The 22623-nt window shown below is 35.3% G+C and overlaps 1 protein-coding gene across 1 annotated transcript; it reads right to left on the bottom strand.

Moving 5' to 3' along the window:
* Positions 1-313: 313 nt before the first annotated feature.
* LOC147404279 (uncharacterized) lies at positions 314-17871 on the bottom strand. Its single transcript, XM_086440147.1, has 14 exons — positions 17356-17871; positions 15016-15105; positions 12922-12983; positions 11056-11156; positions 10077-10166; positions 8677-8799; positions 5693-5770; positions 3425-3510; positions 3160-3208; positions 2520-2576; positions 2310-2440; positions 2136-2219; positions 1695-1764; positions 314-1062 (listed from the first exon to the last, which is right to left on the bottom strand). Exons 1-14 carry the CDS (start codon positions 17610-17612, stop codon positions 598-600), a joined length of 1743 nt encoding a protein of 580 aa, XP_086296273.1. The 5' UTR covers positions 17613-17871; the 3' UTR covers positions 314-597.
* Between the last annotated feature and the right edge of the window lie 4752 nt (positions 17872-22623).

The raw sequence follows: 22623 nt of genomic DNA, 5'->3' as shown, positions 1-22623 counted from the left end.
TATTGCTAACAAGAGTACCTGTTCAACTCTCCTCCTTTCCTGATCAAGGTACTAATGCCTGCCAATCAAACAACCTACCAATAATTGGTCATCGAAATTGTTGAGTGGTGAGAACCCGTGGGCTTGAGGGCCTGACTGCTAAGTAGAATAAGGTTCCGGACTTCTCTCGCAACTCCAATCGAACCGGATGTGACTGTCTTACATGGGTTAAAAGGTTTTCCATTCTGAAACCCCTAACCCATGTAAGACAAAACATGTAGGGGAAAACATAAGGTGTCATATGTGTGTGTGTTTCTTTTTGGGTGAGAGGAGGGTTAAATCAGGTGAGATGAGGTTTTGATCACAGGTCTATAGTATTACCACTGATGAACTTTACATTTTGGAAACTTCAACACCGAGTTCATTTTTCACTTACAAATTATGGTTTCATACAGTCCATAATGTAGATCTTCTTATTTTACTTTTTTTTCCAATTATTTTTTAGTGTCGTATTAAATATAGAAGCCTCAGCAACTAACTGTCCCATAATAACCGAAAAACAACACAAATTAAAAAAAAAAAAGGGTTTCTTAGTGATTAAGAGAACTAGAGTTCTACCTATTTTCTCATCCATGCTGCAGGTAAGAAATTTTTAACTTTTCTTTTGAACACAATGAGCAAAGCTGATCCCAAAAACGGCCAAGTCGTTACAATAGCAATGTACGCAAGCAACCACATTGATCTCTTACTCTGTCGTGACAGCTGATCTATGCATCTTTTCATAGGAGTAATTACTTCATGGAAATATTTGACATCTCGGTCACTCTGTGTATCTTGTTTAGAAGGCTGGGCAGTATCGAGCACAGATTCTGGTTGGGCTTCGTTGTTGTGTTCACTTTGCTCTATATCTGAAACAGTGTCCTCTGTGTTTTTTACATCCATATTATGCTCCTCAGGTAAATTATCAACCGTCTCATTACTAGTTCGTTCACTGACCAATGCAGACACCATTCCATCTTCCGAAATACTAACATATGGGCCTTGATCGATTGATGATTCATGCGTAAAGTGTGGGGAAGAAACCTGTGTCAGCAATGCAAGAGGATTAAAAATTGTGAAATGACCCGTAAATTGCACCACTGGAATGTAGAACAAGGAAATCTCATGTTCATAGCAATCCCCAAATTTCTTGCTTCAGCAGTATAATTGCTTCTCACTGCTATTATTTTTAGTATATTATATGTATGTATGTATGTATGTATGTATGTATTATATTGTTTTTTATAAGTAAAATAGTATATGCAAATTGAATTAAAAGTGGTTGGATAACCAACCAAGAAATACAATGGACAAAACAAGAGACAAGAGAAGTACACCCAGACACTACTACGACAATCTACAGACCCAATCCCACCTCCCCATAAAGTCCTCGAAGAAATTCCTTTGAATTCATCAAAAGGCTTTACACCAATAAAACAGATACCCTTTAATAGACACTATGAGGTGATCAATTGAAGTCACTTTTTCTTCAAAGACCCGTCGGTTCCTTCCTTTCCAAAGACCCCAACATACAACAAAAGGTAATAGAGACCCACAAGATTCTCTTCGCCATCATGAAGGAAGAACCCAATCCATCCAAAATTCAAATGTGTATATATATATCACTATTTATTTGAGAAACCTATAAAAGGGAAATCGGAAAAAAAAATTTATACCTTCTTCCGTGTATGCATAAATGGGCTGGTGTGTAGAGCACTGAGAAATTCATCAACAGCCCTAACCCACCTGCAAGGGAGAGAAACATATAATACTCAGATACAAATATACGAGGAACATAACATAATATCAAATTAGTGACAGATAACAGCTATCGTAGGTGGGGATTTCCATGAACATGACAGTAATAATCATGTGTATATATATCAGTGATGAATGGAAGAACTTGCCCATATGAATAACTACATAGGTACATAACATACATAGATGTGGTAGACGTATGCAGACATAAAATTTCCGTTTCTTGTCAAAAGATTCAACATTGTCAACAAGACAAAATAGTGTAGTGTGCAGGGAGTCAAAGAAGAAAATATTTCATTAGAAGGACAAACAACTAATCAGAACTGGAAGCTACTACAAAGATAGAAATCAAACGGTACCACAGATGATTTGCAGTTATTCCCTCAAAAAAAGCTAGATGTCCGCCATGTGGTGTAGTGGCGAGAACAATATTTTTATTTGCCCTATAAAAGAAGCAAACAACAGATGAGATGCTCAGGATCTGACTCTATGAAAAAAAAAAAAAAAAACCTCAAAAGAGGAGAGGAATCTACCTGCATTCATCCCAAGGAATGGCTTCCCTAGTACAGACAGGATCATCCAAAGCATTGATGCAGAGGAGTGGCACTGCTACATTTCCCACAAAGCTAGCACTGCTACAATGTCTGTAGTATGTATCTACCGTCTGAGAGAAGAGATGCAATTTTCAGTAATTCAATGGGAAGATAAAAAAGAAAATGAGAGTTTATATTAAACATTGATACCTCGAATTTTCCTACAAGACAGGTGGCGTAGTTGTCAAAGTCCCGAACAGTGCGCGACTGTTGAAGATAGAGGGGATGACGATACGGAAATTAGTTGGTAGGAAGCAGGATACAAATCTGAGTCTTATTAGTTGTAGCAAACTATTAAAGTACCACACATTAGCTTTATAATGATAGATATTTACCATAAATATGGTTATGTAATTATTTAGAACTACTCATATTTATTAGGGATGTAGGCTAGGGTTTGGCAGACCCCTACAACCTATTGAAATTCATTAAAAAAAAATAGACGCCTAGATATTTATTAGGGATGTATGCTAAGGTTTGGCAGATCCCTAACAAGAAGATGTACCCTTAACTATAGAACTTCAATGTGAAGGGTGTACTTAAGGTTTCTATACGTATTTTAAACTCTTCTCAAGCAAAAAATTCAAATTCAAATTTTCAATATTTTCTCAAAAGAACTAAGATGTAAGAACTGAACTATTTGATACCAGCAACAAGTCATAATTCTATAGATACGGGCTTCATTAAGCTCCTACAGCTTATCAAAATTTCTCTATGTTGATTACACCTCACTCCTCAGTAATATTAAAAGATCAGTTAAATCCAGAAGTAACATGAGAAGGAAGAAAACCTTTCTAATGCCTTCCCAATCGGCAAGCCGAGAATAGGTAGACTGATGTCTGCAGGAAAACAAAATATATTTTATTCCACAGAAAGGCACCAAAAGCCAAAGTAAAAAAAAGTTTCAAATTGCATCGAAGTTGTTAAACTTATCCAGGACAAGAAGTAAAATGAAATATCATCATTATCTCAAGTTGAAATCACACACTTCAAATGGATTAAAAAGTTCGTATTCAACATCTCAACTGTCAGTGAAAAAGGTAGCATGCACATACAATTTTGCATAACCTTGAAGACCAATTGTGAGAACTCTGTCATAGAACCTCTGCACAATTCTACGGTTTATGAACCTGTCGCAGATCTGCAACACGTGCAGAAAAAAAGGTAATTTCTGATAACAAGCTCATACACAATATCCATAATATCAAATAGACGACAACCAACACAAATGAACCAAAATTAGGTAGAAAATTTGTGACAAGAAGACTTTCGTAACGTTAAGTCGTAGTACGCCATGGAAAATTCAATTATAGATGTTATTGTTACACACCAAGGCACCAAAATAAAGATGATCTTATCAGAGATTAGAGATTTCTTGCTAAGCATTGTAGGTATGTGGAGGAATTATCCACATCAATAAACATTCTAAAAACTATAAAGAGTTTGATGGGCCAGAATCCTGATCTGGACGTCTATTATGCAATCCCCCATGGCATGAGTCTTAAAGAGGACTGTAGCAGATTCTTTGAGTCGATAATTGAGGAAACAAGACTTTCATGAGGTTTCTAAAGGTATATCACATAGTATTGAAGGACACTTAGGTGATGTGGATAAAGGTAAAGGCATTGGGAGCTCTATATATAGGAACAATCAATTCCTCCCAGCGAGAAAGCTTTCATTTGGACTGCTGTGTTGGTTAAGGTATTGACAATGGATCATCCCAATCACTGAAGAAGATGATACCTAAGAAATGTATTATGTGCAAATGAGAATGAGGAGAGTGTAAACCATTTATTTCTTCATCCTTTCCCTTTTTGGTTTCCTGACAAGAATTGGTAATTGTTTCAATCCAAGAAGCAACAAAGTACACATGGAAATTGAGGAAAACCTACCAATTGCTAACTAAAATAACAAAGTAAAGAAACTATAGATCTATCAACCCCCAATTACAACCTAGCCTCATATGAAAACAAAATCCTCCAAGAATGGACCCCCTAAACTCCTTGTGCATTGTGGCCCACCAAAATATGAACTTTGATACACAACAATGTCATGAAGAGAGTACTTTCCCTCGAAGATTCTCCTACCTATTCTTTCCATATACACCAGCAAATTACAACGGTAAGATTCGCCATAAATTCTATTTCTAGCATTAAAGGCTCAACAATCCCAACTTAGGAAACAGAGATACCACATAGAACAAAACGGTCTAATAAATATTAAAAAGAGAGAAGTGGGACCCACACCTTAGCAGCCAATTCACAAGGAATATGGAGATGGTCAACAGTTTCTCCATTGGCTTTGAACATGGAACAGAAGTCTAACTATTATTTTTCCTTTAACGCAAAGGTGATTCGCTATATCTTCCCCGAAAATGAGGTGGATGGCTTTGCTACTTGGTTAATCTCTTTAGCAAAAGTGGGGTGTGGGGTGGGGGGGATTGTGGAATATGTTACCACATGCTATATTGTTAACGTATATCAAATTTAGCAATCTCTAAAGACCAACATGTGAAATTCCATGTATGCTAGATGATCAATTGTTTTTCAATGGCCATTAAGGAATTTTGTGGTATAAAGGCAGAAAACCTAATCATTTTTTCCAATCTATCCTCCACACTCCTGGGGATAGAGAATAGTGAATGCTAGTAAACCAAGATGCTTGACAGTGTGCTCTTGATTAGTGTTAACTTTCCTTCTCTACTTGATTTCCAGGATCTCAGCCTCTTCTCCATCATTACAATCACTGAATCCCAAATAACCTTGCTCCTATAAGATGCTTCTAAGGGAAAACCTAGATACAATGTCGGACGGTGGTTCCTCTGGCAATCAAACATATTAGCCCACCTGAGTGCATGGGAGCTTCCTCCAACCGCGAAAAATTAACTCTTTTGAAGATTAATTCATAACCTAGAAATCTCCTCAAAGAAACATAGCACACCTCTCAAGAACATCACCTGATTGACCGATTCGTATTGTCTACTATGATGCTCAAAACATTTCCAACTGTATTTGATAAAAAGGGGTTTTTTTTTCTTGGCAAAGAGGTCAACCATTTACCTTGGATTTTTTGTAAGGTGCACCTAGGTGGGTGTTGGGGTGGGGAGTATGACAGGACACAACCTTAAAAATGGTAAAAGTAGCTCGTGCTATGAGGAGTCAAAACAAAAGGAACAGAATAGTGCAAATTAGTGAAAGAAAGCTTGGACTGAGCAAATACAACTCGAGATCTGAAAAGTTAAGAAATTTTGCTCTGAAAAATTAAAACCAACTGAAAAGTGAATACTTGCTGGCACATTAGTATCAAATAATAGTAACACTAACCAAAAGGTCCCAAGGAGAGCAAATAGCCGCAGCCCCTGCAAAATGAGTATTATCACCATCCTCCCCAAGATATTTAACCTGAAATTATCACCCAATTCAATTGATGAAGTAACAATCGGATTGTTAGTATGTCTATAGCTTCCAAATAAGGATTGTATTGTAAATAAATATAAAGAAAAAAAGTGTCGAATATGCATGGTTCTCCCATAACATTGACACATGCATGTGCACACATACATACATATAGATAGATGCTTCTACCAATTTGTGTTCCAAACATCAGCAATACTCAAATATATAACATGTGGTTGGATAAATCAGATACGTTGTGTCTACTGATGAGTACAATTCTCTGTATGATTGCCCAAATAGATGAGGAAGAGGGTCCTTCATCAGAAGATAAGGTCACAAATGAGGAAAAAATTGAGAGTGAGAATGTCAAAGAGGAAGAAACTACGAAATTCTTTCATTGTATGCTAATATCGTACAACAACGCAACAACATACCAGAGTGAGAGGGGATGTAACTGTGATAGAGGATCAGAAAAGACTCGTGAGGGCTGGAGTTTGAATGCACTAGCCATAACCAAAGTGCGTTGCTAGAGGAACATACTATGAAAAGGAAGCGCACTCTAGTAAGAACAAGCCATTAATAGTTGAGTCCCCTTTGTTAGTGAACAATAGGTTATACAGGTTTTTGCCTCATTGGGAGATGCAGGGAGGTAGGTCCTTTGATTCTAGTGGCTTCACCCATTCACCTTTACATTTTTACAAGTCTTAATGAGAAATCATTAAGGTGATTTCATGTATTTGGTAGAGCAGATCCAAAAGGAAGGTTTTCTCGATCTTTGTTCTAATTGCACTTTCATTACTGTAATTCCTAAGAAGGAAGTGTAGGTGAGATCAAGGGACTTCAGACATATTAGCTTAGTAAGAAGTACAAGTGAAATCTTCAAGGTGATGAGATCTAGGTTGAAGGTGGTATTGGTGTCAATAATTTTTCCTTCCTAAGAGCATTTGTCAAGGGGAAACATAGATACAATGGGTATCTAATAGCTAATGAATGTTTAGATTCAAGGGTAAGAAAGGGAGATCTTGTGTGTGGTATACATGAGAGCAAAGAAGTTTTTGAAAGAACATAATTCTCATTGTTGGAGAACCCAAAGTAGACACAGAGGAAGCTTGTGACATGTCAATGGGGCTTCTGAATTATATGTAAGCTGGATTGGAATTTAGATAAAAATGGAGATGAACTTGTGCATTTTGGTGGCGTCATTTTCCTTTCTAGTCAATTTCTCTTTGATTGGCTTCAAGAGAGTTAGATTGAGGCAAGGAGATCTGGTATCTCCATTTCCATCATCACCCTAGTGGAGGCACCGAGGAGGCTTACCATAAGAGCAAACAAAAATGGGGTAATACCGGATTTTCCAATCAATAAGGATGGCCCAATCATTTCTCATCTTAATTGCAGATGAAACCATCTTCCTCACAAAAGAATCCTTGGATCTAGTAAGATATCTGAGATGTATTAGGAGATGGTTTCTAGTCTACCTTTTTCCAAAAGTTCAGTATTTGTTGTGGGAGAGAATAAATTTGGTGTGATAGTAGCGAACATGGGGTTCAAACTTCGAACTGCATAAACTTCCTATCGGGCCTATCTATTGGGATCCAATGATCAAGCATTTTGAAAAAAGATTGGTTTCTTAAAGAAAGTTATACGTAGAAAAATGGGTTTAATCAAAAGGATATATTTATCCCTTCAATTTATTAAGTCTATTTTATCCGTTCACGTAAATAAATTAGAATGATCAATCATGGATTTTATTCAGAGGAACTAGGAGATATTTAAGTACCATTTTGTAGATTGGAAGATTCTTTGTAACCAAAAGAAAGGTGGAGGAGTAGGGCTCAGGCAATTTAAAGATGCGAAAAATGCTATTATACAAAATGACATTCAAGTCTAAAGAGGAGCCGGAAGCATTGTGGAAAATTCCATGAGGCACTTTTTAAAGATTAATGATCACACGAATGTCTGAGGAGTGCTTTGGTGCAAGTCAAAAGCTTTTAAAGGGCAAGAGGAAGGCTGACAATGACATGGTACAGGTAAGATGATGCGAAGAAACATATCTTGCAGTTTAATGGAGAATTAGGATTCATGTTGCCGACCCCAATAGTTGGGATAAGGCTTAGATGATGATGACAGTGATGATGAATAATTGACTCAATTCTTTTTTTTTTGTTTTAATCAGTAAAAGCAATTATTTTAAAAGTGGTCAAGGTGACCGTCCAAAAATACAAGAGAAAACAGCCAATCAAAATAAAACCAAGCCCCTACTATTAAGGTGTACAAACCCAATCCCACCTTCCCAGGAAATCATCAAAGAACACACCTTTGAATTCCTCAAAAAACCTTTAATAGATACAATGAAGTTGTCAAAAGTCGTCGCAATTCCTTCAAAAAACCACTGATTTCTTTCTTTCCAAAGACCCCAGCAAACATAAGTAAATACCAAAGCTCAGCGTTGTTAGTGATTTCTAGTGTTAGATTATTTTTCATGCAGTGATGTCTCCGCGTGACAATTGAATTTTTGTTCTTTTCAGCTTTTTCTTTGAATGTTCTGCTTTTCCGAACGTCTCGATTTGTGTCACCAATACAAACAGAAGCAAACTGAAACTTTCCAAAGCAAATGAAATGTTCAAGTTGTTTCATTTCAGCCACCCCAAATTCAGAGATATCTAAGCCAAGATAAACAGAAACAAAATGAAATTTTGAACCGTTCATGGGCCTTCTTTTAATCCTAATAAAAAAATCATTTTGCTGCACTTAAAGACTATTTTTCAAAAGTTAATAGATCATTATCAGTCTCACACTTCAGGAATTTCAAAGTCTAAGTAGCAAATGAAATGATTTCAAACATTTACGTAATACTTGACACCATATAACTCAAAACAAAACATGCATCAAAAGTCAAAAGCATTTAATACCAGAACATTGGCACCGATGCTTGTTCCAACAGCAAAAAGAGGAGCCTTTGGATATTCTTGATGAAGATAGTCAACAACTGTCCGTATGTCCTCGGTCCATCCCGCATTATAAAAGCAATCAGACTGTTGTCTAAAATGTTAATGAGAAATTCCATATTCATAAACAACAAAGAAACGTATGAAGACTTACACAGCTCAATAACAAAACAATTTTTCTGATAAGTACTGAGACAGAACAATTTAGAATCCATGTTGATTAGTTAAAATAAAAACCCTCGTCAACACAAATTCTCAAAAAATATTGTGCTCAAGTTCATCTGGAGATGATCCCCTACTTCCCTATTATTTTAGAAGATATATTGAATTGATTTCAAATATGATAAGGCAATCCATGAAGGCAAACATAGCTCAGATCAGCCAAGGTCTCTCTAGGAAGACAGTTAAAGTTGACTACTGTGTGCAAATAAGCATGGTTGTTCCATGAAAGAGGATGGAGCCCAGATTAAATACGGACTTTGAAACTGGAAATCCTTTATTTAACCACCTACTTTTCTGACACAATTTACAACTCCAGTATGTGTACCCCTAATAACATTAAAAAACTCATCCGGGGACCCATTTTTCTTAATACTCCCCAAATTAATCCTCAAGGGACTATCATACTTTTTTTATTTTAAATTCAATGAAAACCATGTTTAGATTCTTCATCCATTTTCGTAACCTATCCATTGACTGTCTAAAGCTCATGATCATGGTTTACTGTTTCATCCTATTCCGGAATGTTTCGATTGAAACATTTCCTTTTTTTCCACATACCAAGACAAAAACATTGCGATATGTTTTGAAAAATTTAAATGCATCACAACATTTTGGAAAGTCTTGATATGTTTCGGGGTATTTCATTAACATATACATGAAGAAAATCTTTTACTAAAATTTGAATGTGTGGAACATAACACATATCAAATGCAATGATTTAATACTATAATAAGCATACATCAAATGCAATGATTCAAGGTACATATGTTGGTTTAGAATATTTGGTAGCATTTCTAATGTGTATCAATGTGAAAAAAAAAAATGTGATTTGAAGTCCAACTTTTATTTTAAACACTTAAAAGCCAGTTCTTCATAATATTTATGAAAAAAACTAAAAATTGAGTGATTTTAAACCGTACTCGTGATCATACACTGCAAATTAGAAAAATACTCAAGCAGTGTGTTTAAACTTATAAAAAGAATGCATTTCATGCCAGTCATAAATTCATTTATATAAATATGAGACAGGTGAGGGAATTATCAGAATGAAGAGTCATGTGTCTTTTAGATAATTAAACATAAAATTTAGAACTTAGTACAGTGCCAAGTGTAGGAAATCTTTCAGAGAAGAAGAAACTTACAGTTATTGATATACCACCCAATCCCCGATGGTTGCTAACAACAACATTCCACCCACGTTGTGCAATCTTGAAGGAAAGATGCTTTATATACTGCAATTTTGATAAAAGAGTAAGCAAGATGTAATTTAATAACATATATGTAACTGGTTCAACATGGGAAAGTTTGGTAGTATAGAAGTTGATTGTTAGAAAGAAAGGGAAGTTCAAACAAAAAAACCTGAATTCGCATGACCACTTCAACAAGAATGAAGACAATCATCTCTTACTGCCATGAAGTGGGAATATTCAACCCCTTAAAAGAGGGGGGAGGGGGAAAGTGAAGTTTCTATGAAGGAAAATAACTAAATATCACTACCATGTCCCATGCATGTATTCTAGAGATCATTCATTACCAGGAACATAATATGTTATATATTTTTATACAAGCACCTACAATAAAATATCCAATGCAATGTTCAAGGATGCTCTCGGTCAACTCTAGAGACATATCGGAAAAGATTTGAACATGCATGTTTTAGTGGAAGAGACAAAATGGTGAAATGGTATCTGACTAACCAACCCCAAATAAGTTGGATAAGGCATTGATGATGAAGATAATGATATCTTCATCATTATGGAATCCAAGAAGACAGATTTTTCTTCTGCTTTTTGGACAAGTAAATCATATTATTAATTAAAAAGGAAAGATACAAGACAAGTCTACCATAATATATTTGCCCATTATATCAAAGCTCCTATATACTGGGGAATGAGAATACTAATGATGAGTTTTAATATAGTTCTCTGCAGACTCGACCCATCTTTTTATTGCTAATCAAAATATAAATAAATAAACCAGCCAACTCAACTGGCATCTTGATCATGTTAAGCTGATGAACCGATTGTTTGAGTACTAAAACAAAAGCAATTAGAAAGAACAACTTCAGGAAGAGTGTGGGACTTAGTTAAAAAGAGTGACTATCTAAAAGAATAAACTCACAGCAGAAGCAGAATCGCTTGTTAAGCCAGGAACCACAACCACAATAGGAGTTACATCATCTTTAGACATGGAATTACTCATGCAGGAAGCACCTCTTGAAACTGTGAGTAGTTGCAGGAATTAGAGAAGCATAGAAAATTTTGAAAATTGATAGGTTTCTGCAACATAGAATATGTGTGGTGAAAAATAAAAACAAAACCAACATATCATCCAAACTTCTAAAACAAGCATACAAGACTTGTCCCTTCTGAAATAAGAGGTTTCAAATATTATAAAAACAAATGCCATAATGAGTAGGAGTATGTTACCGAATTTGTTCTTACCACCCTGAACCACAAACCAGTATGAAGCGGACTGGGCCATAGTTCGATTCACACTGGGTTCGTCGCATACAGTGAACCTATAACCACACTCAACTTTCCTAACTGATGAAATATTTGTCTTGCAAATTTAGATTTTTTTTAACAGTTGGAATTTTTTAACATTATACTTGTAACTTGCATGCTTGAATTATCTCTTCCTACACCTACAAAATGGGATTGGGTTAACGGTTTGCTACTCTAAAACAATCCCATTTTGTAGGTGTAGGAAGAGATAATTCAAGCATGCAAGTTACAAATTTAGATTTTTTTTAACAGTTGGAATTTTTTAACATTATACTTGTAACTTGCATGCTTGAATTATCTCGTCCTACACCTACAAAATGGGATCGTTTTAGAGTAGCAAACTGTTTACCCAAATTTGAAGGGAGTGAACCGACGAACTAGGTAACATAGGGTAGGACAATGCTATAATGACCCCAAGGTTATTGAATACTAAATGGCCCATGATCCAAAATGCCACGTTGCACACATATTTGAGCCCACTAACCCAATGATTGTTTGGTCCTCCCTTTGGTGAACTTACACATCATAAATAAGCCAGATTGATGATTTCTAAACAATGGATTTGAGCAATTTTTGGCCTTAAAAGCCATTTCCACAAACGCCTGGCCATTAATGTAAAATTCTCGAGCCCAATGGCTATAAATCATCAATCACTCCCATTTTTGGTGTGTAGGTCCACCAAGGGAAGTAAAAAATTCATGAGGTCAATTGGACCAAAAAAGCATGCCACGATGTGCTTTAGAATGTGAACGGAAGTCCAACACGAGTGAAAGGGTTTTTGATAGATTATAAGTCAATTTAGGGATTATCAAAACAAGTATCAGAAATTGGATCTGAGTCTACCCCCAACTCTCAGGGGAAGGATGTCCCTTGTCACTAGTCCAATGAGAATGTTGGTAACAAAACATTACATACAACTGATCCTATGACAGACTCTTAAGACACCAATGCTAAACAGTCAATATATAAATCCATGATACTCCTCTCACTAAGATTTCTTGGAGGATTCGTGCACTGCTTCAAGGCAATGCCGATTTAGCCATCAACCTCTCAAAAATCAAGGCATACAGTGTCGAGGAGACCATAGATGGAAGGGTAAAGCCCACAAGAGGCTCCAAGTCAAATATTTAGTTTTGCATATTGGGATGATAAAGAATTACAATCACCAATCAAACAATACAAAATGAGTCTCCTCAATAGGGACCCAAACTCTTGCAATAAATTCATCACAATGCAATCATCCACAGAGCACCCAAGAGAGAGAGGGTTTTTTTTCTTCTGAGATTGAAGGCTATTTCAAGGTCTTCCCAAGGTGGACAATTGATATCTGTCACATAGAAAATAACACTATTCCAACGCTCAATTGGTTTTTCTTTTATTTATTTTTCTTAATTTTTGTAGTAAGTAAAAAGATTTTATGAGTTCGAGAGGATCTACCAACTACAGTGAAAGGAAATAAAACAACAAAAGCAAAGTTTACCATCAGAATGCATCAGCCAATCCAAAGCAATTGTTCCACCATCAGAAGCATGGAATAGTTGCCTGGGACAAAATGATATATGTTACATAGGAATCATGACTTACAATTTCATGTCACTATCATGATGTCTGAAATTTGTAAAGCTGCATAATATATCATATGAATTATAGCATTGAAAAATAGTCGGGATGATAAAAAGTCATCTCACAAACTAGCAGGACTACGACAAACAAAATCCTTAAAAAATCAGACAAGTAGAATCATGGTTTAAAGTCTCAGTCTCATGGTACCACCAAGTTAGTTTAAACAATGAGATGTCTCACTACAAGGATAAAATTACAAACCCAAGACCAACTTCAAATGCCTCCTTCCAGGCATCTCTAGAACTAAGATGTCTCGCCAAATGCCACAACTCAGTTTTCTGTCACCAAGGCTACAATGATTAATAGAGGGATTGTTCACTCAAAATGGGTCGCTTGGAGGTTAAAAATGTTATACTTGAAGCTAAGGGTAGCAAGGCCCCCAGACCGGATTAAAATTAGGGCTTAAAATAGGTCGTGTTCGGGTTGGATGAGTATATCCATATCCAAACCCAACTCGGATCCTACTAACTAAAACCATATCCGAACCATTTTATTTTTACCAAACTCATATTCGGATTCAACCCGACCGAATTAATTGGTTTGGGTTGGATAATTTCGAGTCATTCAAGGTTATTTCATTAAAAAACATAAAGGTGTAACTTGAACTCAAGACCTCTTCTTTTATTGAGGGAGGCCTTAGCCACTGCACCCAACATTGTTGGTTGTAAAAAAAATACCCAAAAAATATAAAATATAACTTACAAAGTAATATATCATTCAGTTCTAGGCGGATATAGGTATGGATCTGTGTCCAACCAGTGTCAAGGGACATAACCCATATCCAACCCATTTTTTTAATTCGGATAAAATTGGAGGAACTAGCTAAATTCGGATTCAGATCACTCAAATTTCAAATAAAATCCGACCCATTTTTTAAGCCCTAATTAAATTACAGTTTTATTTGCTAACAAAGCATGGTTAATAGTCGGACATGTTTTAAAGGCCATATTAGCTTTTGACCAATCGGGGAGGTTAATGCAACAACAACTCTTATTCCGAAGGTAGCTCATCCAGATTTATTTGGTTAGTTTTGATTTAGAGCAATTTGAAATATGATTTATCATTTTACTAAGAATATTATTGCAAACAAGCTTAAGGAGGGTGGTTCCATCTATTGCTAGGAAAAATCAATTGAGGAAAGTTTTATTTCGGGGAACATTATTTTATGTTGACAATTGGTGAATAATAAGCATGTCAATTGAAGGTGAAGTGTTGTCATATGCGGTTGCATATTCACATATGCTACAGTCGTATACCCCAAATTATGCTATCTGCCAATATGCGATGGCATATTTTTGTGTGCAATAGCGTATGCGATGGCACATGTGATTTGTGCGATGGCATATTTTTCTACAAATTTTTTTTTTTTTTTGCAGTATATGCAATGTGCAAAATCGCATATGCGAACAGCATGTGCTGATCGCACATAGTCGCATATGCTATTTAACAACATTGAGAAGGTGCCAACTTAACGAAGTTGGTGAAGGTGTGTGGAGAGTTGATCCCATGACCTAGGTTCAACCCCCTTTGAAAACACTTTCACGTTCACAACTAATCACCTTGCTTGCCTAGGAAAATAATAAATAATAATAATAATTTCAATAGGGGGCATCCAAAAGCTACATTTTACGGACTTGGGACTATGTTCTTGGCAGTCTTAACAAAGAGAATATTGCACTAAAATTTCCTGCTTCTATTAGTTCAATAGTTTGTTATTCTAAGATAGCTTCTTCGTTAGCCGTCCCTTCTGTCCGATGTATACTTCGGGCTTCAGCCTTTCCTTAACACATATGTATATATTTTTACCAAAAAAGCAAAGAATGTTTCTCAATTCGAATAGAAAAATCCCATAATGAATCACCATCAAAACCCTGATCAATGAACATTATCAATTTATAAAACCCAGAGTGTTGAAAACAAAAATGTAGCTTGATAAAAAATAATAAATAACCTTCTATAACTGAAAATAGGAGGCCTCCCAAAGAAGTTTAGAAAAGCAGTCTGAAGATGAGGACTTGAAAGCCATGGAGTAGCCAAATACCTGCATGAAAATAAGCATTGGTAGTGATTGGGCACAATTTTTTTTTCATAAATGGGGTGCCCCACTCATAAATAGATGAATATACCCCCACTTTTTTGCTTGACCAGAACTAGAATACTGACCAATATTAATTTTTGAAAGCTTGTCTTTTTCACAGGTTTAAGACCCCAGATCATTAGATTAGTTTATACTTGATGAAGAAAATTTATGTTGCAACACCAAACTACTTTTATAACACATAAGGGTGATTTAGACATAACCCTCGACGCTTTGGGAAATGTTTTAGATACCCATTTGTTTTCAACCTTATGACATGCCCCCTTGACTTTGATCTTCTCTTATAGACATACTAAATGCCCTCATTTTAACCTCTATCCAAAAAAACCATTGATTTTTCAACCAAAATCTGTCATCTTCAAGCTTTTTAACATATATGGTAAATTTATTTTTATTAGGATTACTTATTTATTTAGTTTCCTAATCCTACGAGGTTTCTAATTCAATTTATTATTGTTTTAAAAAGATACTATCTCTGAGTTTAGTAGGAATATACTTATGTTTTAGAATTGAATTAGGACTATCCTATTTTAGAGTTGTAGTCAAAGTTGGAAGTAGTTGTGTTGGACCACTATACCTATATGGACAATACTTAATAGAAAGCAAGCAATATTCCTAAATTCTCCCCCTCCTCTTTTTAATTTTCAATTCATCTTCTTCTTGAGCTAAGTAACCAAACATTTAATATCAGAAAATCTTTCCTAGTCTTTGCTATGATGGTTAAGTAGCTTGAAGTTCAAGTTCTATCCCTCACTCAACAAATTCAAAAAAATTTCCAAGACATTGAACCGGACACAAATTAATGAGTTGCTATGGATGTTGGAGTGTATATGAGTACGCTTGGAGTAATTGATACCAGTCATCCTGGCCATAATCGAGGGGTACACGACCGTCCAAATCATGGAGAGGCTATAATTCATTGTTGCACGATTCATATTGATTTTCCATTGCTTAATAAAGAGGATCTATCTAGTTGAATTTTTCATGTGGAGCAATATAAAAAGTTCCCCGATATCACAGATGAACATATGGGATCTTTTGCATCTGCTCATATTATCTGAGATGCTATTTCATGATACCAATGGTTAGAACACACCTTAGGCGGATTGAATTGGACATATTTACATGAGCATAGTGTACATGATTAGGCACAATAGATCAAACTAATCCTAACGAAACATTTTCAAGTTGCGTCCAATAGGGGTTGGTAGGGACTATCAACTATAATTTGAACAACTGTCCAATAGAACAAGGGGATTAGCAAAAGACTTCCTGATTAATTGTTTTGTTTTGGGTTTGCATGATATATTACAAGTAAGAGTTTCGATGGGGATACCTGCTACTCTAATATAAGTTTTTGAACTTGCAAAATTTTAGGACGATGCTGCCTGTAACATAATGACGATAAACTCAGCCTATCAAGTGAACTCCAATCGTCCAGCCCTTCTTCCTATTCTTGTTTGAGTAGTTGTGTTGGACCATTATTTATAGGTGGACAGACCTTATGAGAGTGTTTGTAAATTCTTTTCCTCCTCTTCTCAATTTTAAATTCATCTTGTTCTTAATTTCTCTTTCTCTTTCTCTTCTTGATCTTCTTCCGCTTCTTCAGTTAAGCAATCTAAAACTTTTCATATATTCAACTTATCCTCAATCCATCATTTTCAAACCTTGCCTTAGCCCTCTGTAGAAAACCTTGGACTTTACTAACAAAATTCCATGGTTTTTTACTTGCCCAAAAATCCTAATTTGCCTTGGGGTTTGAAGGTTGAAGTAGATAGAATCTTAAGATTTTGGCCATAGGTTGAAGAAGTGGGGTATTCAGGTCATTTTTCAATAGTCTATCACATGAGACTGAGTTCAAGGGGCATGCCATCAGTTTGAAAAAAATAGGGACGCATCTCAAATATTCCCCAAAGGTGGAGGAGTGTATCTAAAACACCTAGAATTAGATGGATCCCTCTAGTAATGGAATTGGGATGCTCTATTATCAGAACATGAAATGACCGAAATACCCTCATTTATGTATATAATGTCATTTCACCCTTCATCTTCTACCCAAACCTAACAATCTGTTTTTCTTTCATCTCCATGGTTTGATTTCTTCGCTCGAATTGTTAAAAAATCTCAATTACAGATTTCAAATTCCACATTTAAAAGGAAAAAAAAGAATTGAAAATTAACGGATTAATTCACCTCCCATGAAGAGTCGGGCACTTAGAAGCAACACCTCCATAGATCTCCGAGAAAGAATTATACGTTAAAGACACTGGATCTCCTCTAAATCCATTCAAGAGATCTTCAAAAACATGAATTTCGAGAAACTTATAAAGAAGAATCAGAGAAACCAACAGAAACCCTAAGAGATACTGCGAAATCGGTATCAATGAAGCTGCTGAAAACAAAAGTTCCGAGGCCGAAACAGAGATTTCTCCTAAATTCGAACTGTTCATGGCCGAATCGAGATCTGAAACCCTAGATTTTCTTATTTCGGATAAAATTGACTGATCGAAAAACAAAAGTTGGGGATAAAAATGGCTACAAGTGAACAAATCGAGAGTCCTGATTCATATAGAGTGGTTTGAGAGGTTGACGAATAGCGCAAAGGCTGATGCTAATCTGAGAAAAATGTCTTCCTTATGTAGTTTCGGTCGTCCGATATTCCTCAAGATATGTACGAAGCAGAGCCAAATGTGCAAATGTCAGCTTACCTGTCCGTGGCCTTATTAAATGTAGGAATTCGTTTAGATCATCTACTCCCGCCGCTAACGTGGCCCAATAAAATCCTTTATTGAGTCGTGCTGGTGTGACACTAAGAGAGACACAAAAGAGACACAATGATGTGGTGGCGCGCACAAAACCGTAGATGCTTTTTAGCGAGATAGTAAAAATATCTACAGTTATGTCCGCCCCCACCACATCATTTGTGTCACCTTTGTGCCTCAGTTTGTGTCATTTCAGCATTTTTCTTTATTATATAATAAGAGCCGTGATTTTCGGACACCCCTATCACACACACTCCCCTTGGCATGTGTTAGATACAGAGGTTTTCTGGATTCACAATTGTACATCCCCATGTATACGTGTAGTTGAGTATCACGATGAAACGAATCTATGATTTTAGGATATGCCATGTCAAGGAGCATATGGGGGCATCTGATAGGGGAGGCGTCCAAAAATCATTATTCATATAATATAACACATCGGTAGAGCAATGTTGGGGATAAGGGCGGAGCCATGATTTTCTTGTAATGGGGGTGTATAGTTGAAGAACTTGAATGGTTGGAGGTGAGGGTGTGGGGGCTAAAATTGGAGGGAGATGAGGGTGTGGGGGCAAATGGGGAGAGAGGTGAGGGAGTGAGGACAAATGGGGCATGTAATTAGTTGAAAATATAGGGGTGTCTTAAAGTTCTGTGGGGGCAATTGCCCCCCACTAGCTCTGTCCCTAATTGGGGATAAACGATTGAGTTCGTTTTCCTTTTACGCTTTCAATTTATTGTCAGTACTCTCCATATCCCTCACCCACTTTCCTTTTTCGATAATGCCCATCTAGCTTTGCTCTTTTACCCCTTAAACCCCTAAGAGAATGTTTATGTCGTAAGCAAGGTGAACTTTAGTCTATATAATAAAATACAACTATAGGATTTACTTTTCTACCGTGTTGTGATGGATAAATCTCCTATCCATTTATAGTGTTGTGAGGATAAATCTCTCATCAAGTTACAATGTTGTGGGATATACTTTACAATATTTACTCTTCACCCCTTTTTAATTTTACTATATTTTCTTTTTTACTACTTTAACTAGAAATGTCAATAGGTGAATTTGGATAGGACTTGGTTGAACCCTAACCTAACCCTAAAGTGGCTGGCTATGCTTGGGACAGCCCATACTCCCATCGGGTAAATTTTCTATGTCCAAGGCCCAACCCAAGTTTGGGTTCGAGTTTTATAAAATTAAATTAAATTTATGCATTTTTTTCATAAAAATAGGGGTACAATATCTATCTTAATTGAAAAATGATTAAAGGAACTAGATCATTATTTATAATTTATTTGAATTATCTTTTGTTGTAAAATCATACAACCATCTATATATAAAATATAAATCTAAATTAAAATAGTGGGTCGGATCAGGCTAGGTTGGACATTGTTTGGCCTTAGTCTGGCTTGGATTTAGCGAGTTGAAAATTTTTAATCTAACCCTACCTTCTAGACTCAAGATTAAGGCCCTAACCCTTCTTTGTTCAAGCAAGTGAGCCAGGCTTGCTGGACAATGAGCTCAATTAACACCCTTACCTTTAACGTTCACTTTATTATTTTTCATCTTTCAACCACTTAACTTCAATTTTTTTTTTAATAATACCCCTTCAAATTTTATTTTTTTCACTTTTACCCGTTTTTGTGAGAGACAAATCCAATTAGGATAAACATCTCAACTAATTTTATTATCTCTTCAACCCTTCTAACTGTACTATATTTCCTCTTTTACTTATTTAATCTACTTTATTATTTTTCATCTTTTACTCCTTAATCTCATAAATTCTTAATAATACCCTCAAACTTTATTTTTATCTCACTTTTATCCCCTTAATCCCTCTTAAATTTTATTGTCTTCACTCTCCTCTTTCATTTTTCAATAATGTCCCTCTAATTTTACTCTTTCCACTTTTAACCATATCATCCCAAAGTTTTTTCTTTCTAATACCTCTTTTAATTTTATTATTTTCCCTTTTTTTTACCCCCTTAACCACCAAAGAGGGTGATTATGGCATAGGCAGAGCAAACTCTAGCGTTACCATGAAGCACATTTATTTTAGGAAAAAGCCGAATTGAAATCCTTCCACACTGCACTCAACACTTGCTAACGTGGTAGTGGGCAGCTACGTCAGTACAATATCAAAAGAAGTCAGTTCAGCATTTTCCTAAAAGGGTTTTGTTAACATGTGCCCTAAGGAAGCATGTTAAGATGCAATATATACACCTTGGAAATAAGCATTTGAGGGTATTTCTGATTAAATAAATATCTTTTGAGAGCATTTCTTTTTTTTTAGAAAATTCAATTTTCAAAGTATATTTATTGCACCTAATGGGTGCCCTTTATGGTACATGTTAACAAAAATCCTTCTTAAAATAAATGAATAATATTGAAGAAAATGTTAAGCTGGCTTCCTTAGCCATTCCACTCAACATTGCATTGATGTGGTAGCGTCAAACAAACATAGAATTTTTTCCTTACGTCTCAAGAAAAGAAATCTATGGTTCTCTATGCATTGTGATGGCAATAGTGTTAAACACAGTGCCCAAGGAAGTCAATTTATAATGACTATTAACTCAAAGAAACGATATTCAAATACACTCATGACTCAAGTGACATGGAATGTGCATTAAACCATAGATTTTTTCCTCGAGTACCATTATAAACATCTCAATGAGAAATTTCAAGTTCAACTATTTTCTCATCAACAAACTTATACTTCAAATGATCAAAGCATAATAGAGATAAAATAAAAAATAAAAAATTAGCATCATCATAGAAGAGGGTGTTGGTTGGTGTAGTTGAGTAAGAAAAAGAGGTCAATGTGGAGGGATGCATTTGTAGGTGGTGATCATTGGGGGTTGAACTACAAAAAGAGACCAAGTTTTAACAATAAATATTATTGAATTATTTTACAAAGATATTTTAATTTATGTATTCTTTTCTCTACAGATGATTTTTTGAGAAGCAATTAAAGTATATTAAATGCATATTTTGTTGGGTGAACTACCATGCCGTGAGCTGAAAATGAGATATTTAAAGTTTCAGCTAACTATTCATTTTAATTACCAAAACGTGAATGATCACATTTTCGTTAAAAAAAATTCAGAATAATGACGAATGCAACAGTTTTAAAAGTGACTATTTCGCAGATTTAAATTGACAATTTCGCAGTTAGTCACTTTAAAATCTTCGAATTAATTATCGTTCACGTTTTGGTAATTAAAATGAATAGGGAGCCGAGATCATAAATTCGTCAAAAGTTGATCACTTTTTTGTAAACATCCCTATTTTATTTGCAAGCTTTTAGTTTCACATCAATAGGAAAAATGGACAAGAAAATATCATCATTTCTAATAGAAACTAGGGCTTAAAATGAGTCGGATTTTATCTGAAATCCGAGTGATCCGAATTCGATTTTTAACGGATTTGGTTTCTCAAGTATATCCGAATTAAAATATGGGTTGGATATCGGTTGATGTCCCTTAATCCGAGTTAGATACAGGTCGAATATCTGACTTAGATCGGATACAAACCCATCTATATATTTGTCTATATCCGAATGATATATTATTTTGTATGTGGTATATATTATATTTTTATATTTTTTAGTATATAATTTATCAACTAATGAGTGTTAGGTGAAGTGGTCAAAGCTTCCTTTTCAAAGGGGAGATGTCCTAAGTTAGGCCACATTTTTTAATAAATTACTTTGTAATGGTTTGAAATTATCTCAGATAAGGGTTTAATGAAAGTAAAAGAAATCAGATATTTTTTGAACTAGTAGGATCCGAGTTGGATCCGGATTTGGGCCCAAATTAAAAATCTGGATACAGATATGGGTAGACACATATCCAACCCGAACGGATCCATTTTAAGCCCTAATAGAAACTCTATATGTACCAGCCATTTAAATGAGCTTAATTAACAAAAAAAAAAGAGATGCTAGTCTCATTTTCTAGAACATTATTTACAAGGATTAAGACAAAATAGGTCTGTTAATCACAAAGGATGATCTTATTTGATGGAATGAAAATAACAGAAATAACCCTTTTACATTATATGTATCACTAATGAATAATAAGGCTGCAACTTGGGCGGGTTAACCTGAATTCAACCAGATTGATGGGCGAGCCTAAGTTGGGTTATATGGAAAATGAGTTGAGTCTGAGTTAGGAAATTTCAACCCAAATTGAGAAAAATATTAGTTTTCTTTTCATAAATATATTAGTAAAATTAAGAAAAAAAATTATAATATAAAATTTAATGGATTTAGAAGTTGTAAAATTATTTACTAGTGATTTTAATTTTTTATATTGTATTTATTTTTTAAGACATAAAATAAAATTTATGTGTTGATCAAAATGAAATTACGTTGGCTCAATGTGCCCAACCCATTCAACCCGTCCAAACTTACCTAACTTGGGTTAACCCGAGCTCAATCGGATTTTAGAAGCTCATTCTCGGGTTGGTTAATGAGTTATAATCTGATGGTCGGGTTGCGAGTTCTACAACTTGGGTTGAACCTCCAACCCACCCAGGTTGTAGCCCTCACAAATATTTTATAAACGAGTCAAAAAATGGAAATAAATTCATATTTAATATAAGAAAAAGATTTTGGGGACAATAAGAAGAAAATATATTTACCCACAATCATTCAAAAATAAGCGTTTCAATGAAAAGTAATTTTTGGTGAAAAAATGTCAA

Source organism: Akebia trifoliata, chromosome 4, assembly GCF_017979445.1.
Source record: "Akebia trifoliata isolate Shusen 1 chromosome 4, ASM1797944v1, whole genome shotgun sequence".
NCBI lineage: Eukaryota > Viridiplantae > Streptophyta > Magnoliopsida > Ranunculales > Lardizabalaceae > Akebia > Akebia trifoliata.
The sequence above is the reverse complement of the archived record's forward strand: the minus strand, read 5'-3'. Positions and strand labels throughout refer to the sequence as shown.

Bases quoted from the DNA above. Each gene is read 5' to 3' on its own strand.
- LOC147404279 (XM_086440147.1), bottom strand. From the start codon at position 17,612: ATGAACAGTTCGAATTTAGGAGAAATCTCTGTTTCGGCCTCGGAACTT. The intron at 11,157-12,921 runs GTAAACTTTGCT...AACTACTCACAG, and splicing joins TTGGCTGATGCATTCTGATG to TTTCAAGAGGTGCTTCCTGC. The intron at 2,577-3,159 runs GTTTTCTTCCTT...TATCTTCAACAG, and splicing joins ATTGGGAAGGCATTAGAAAG to TCGCGCACTGTTCGGGACTT.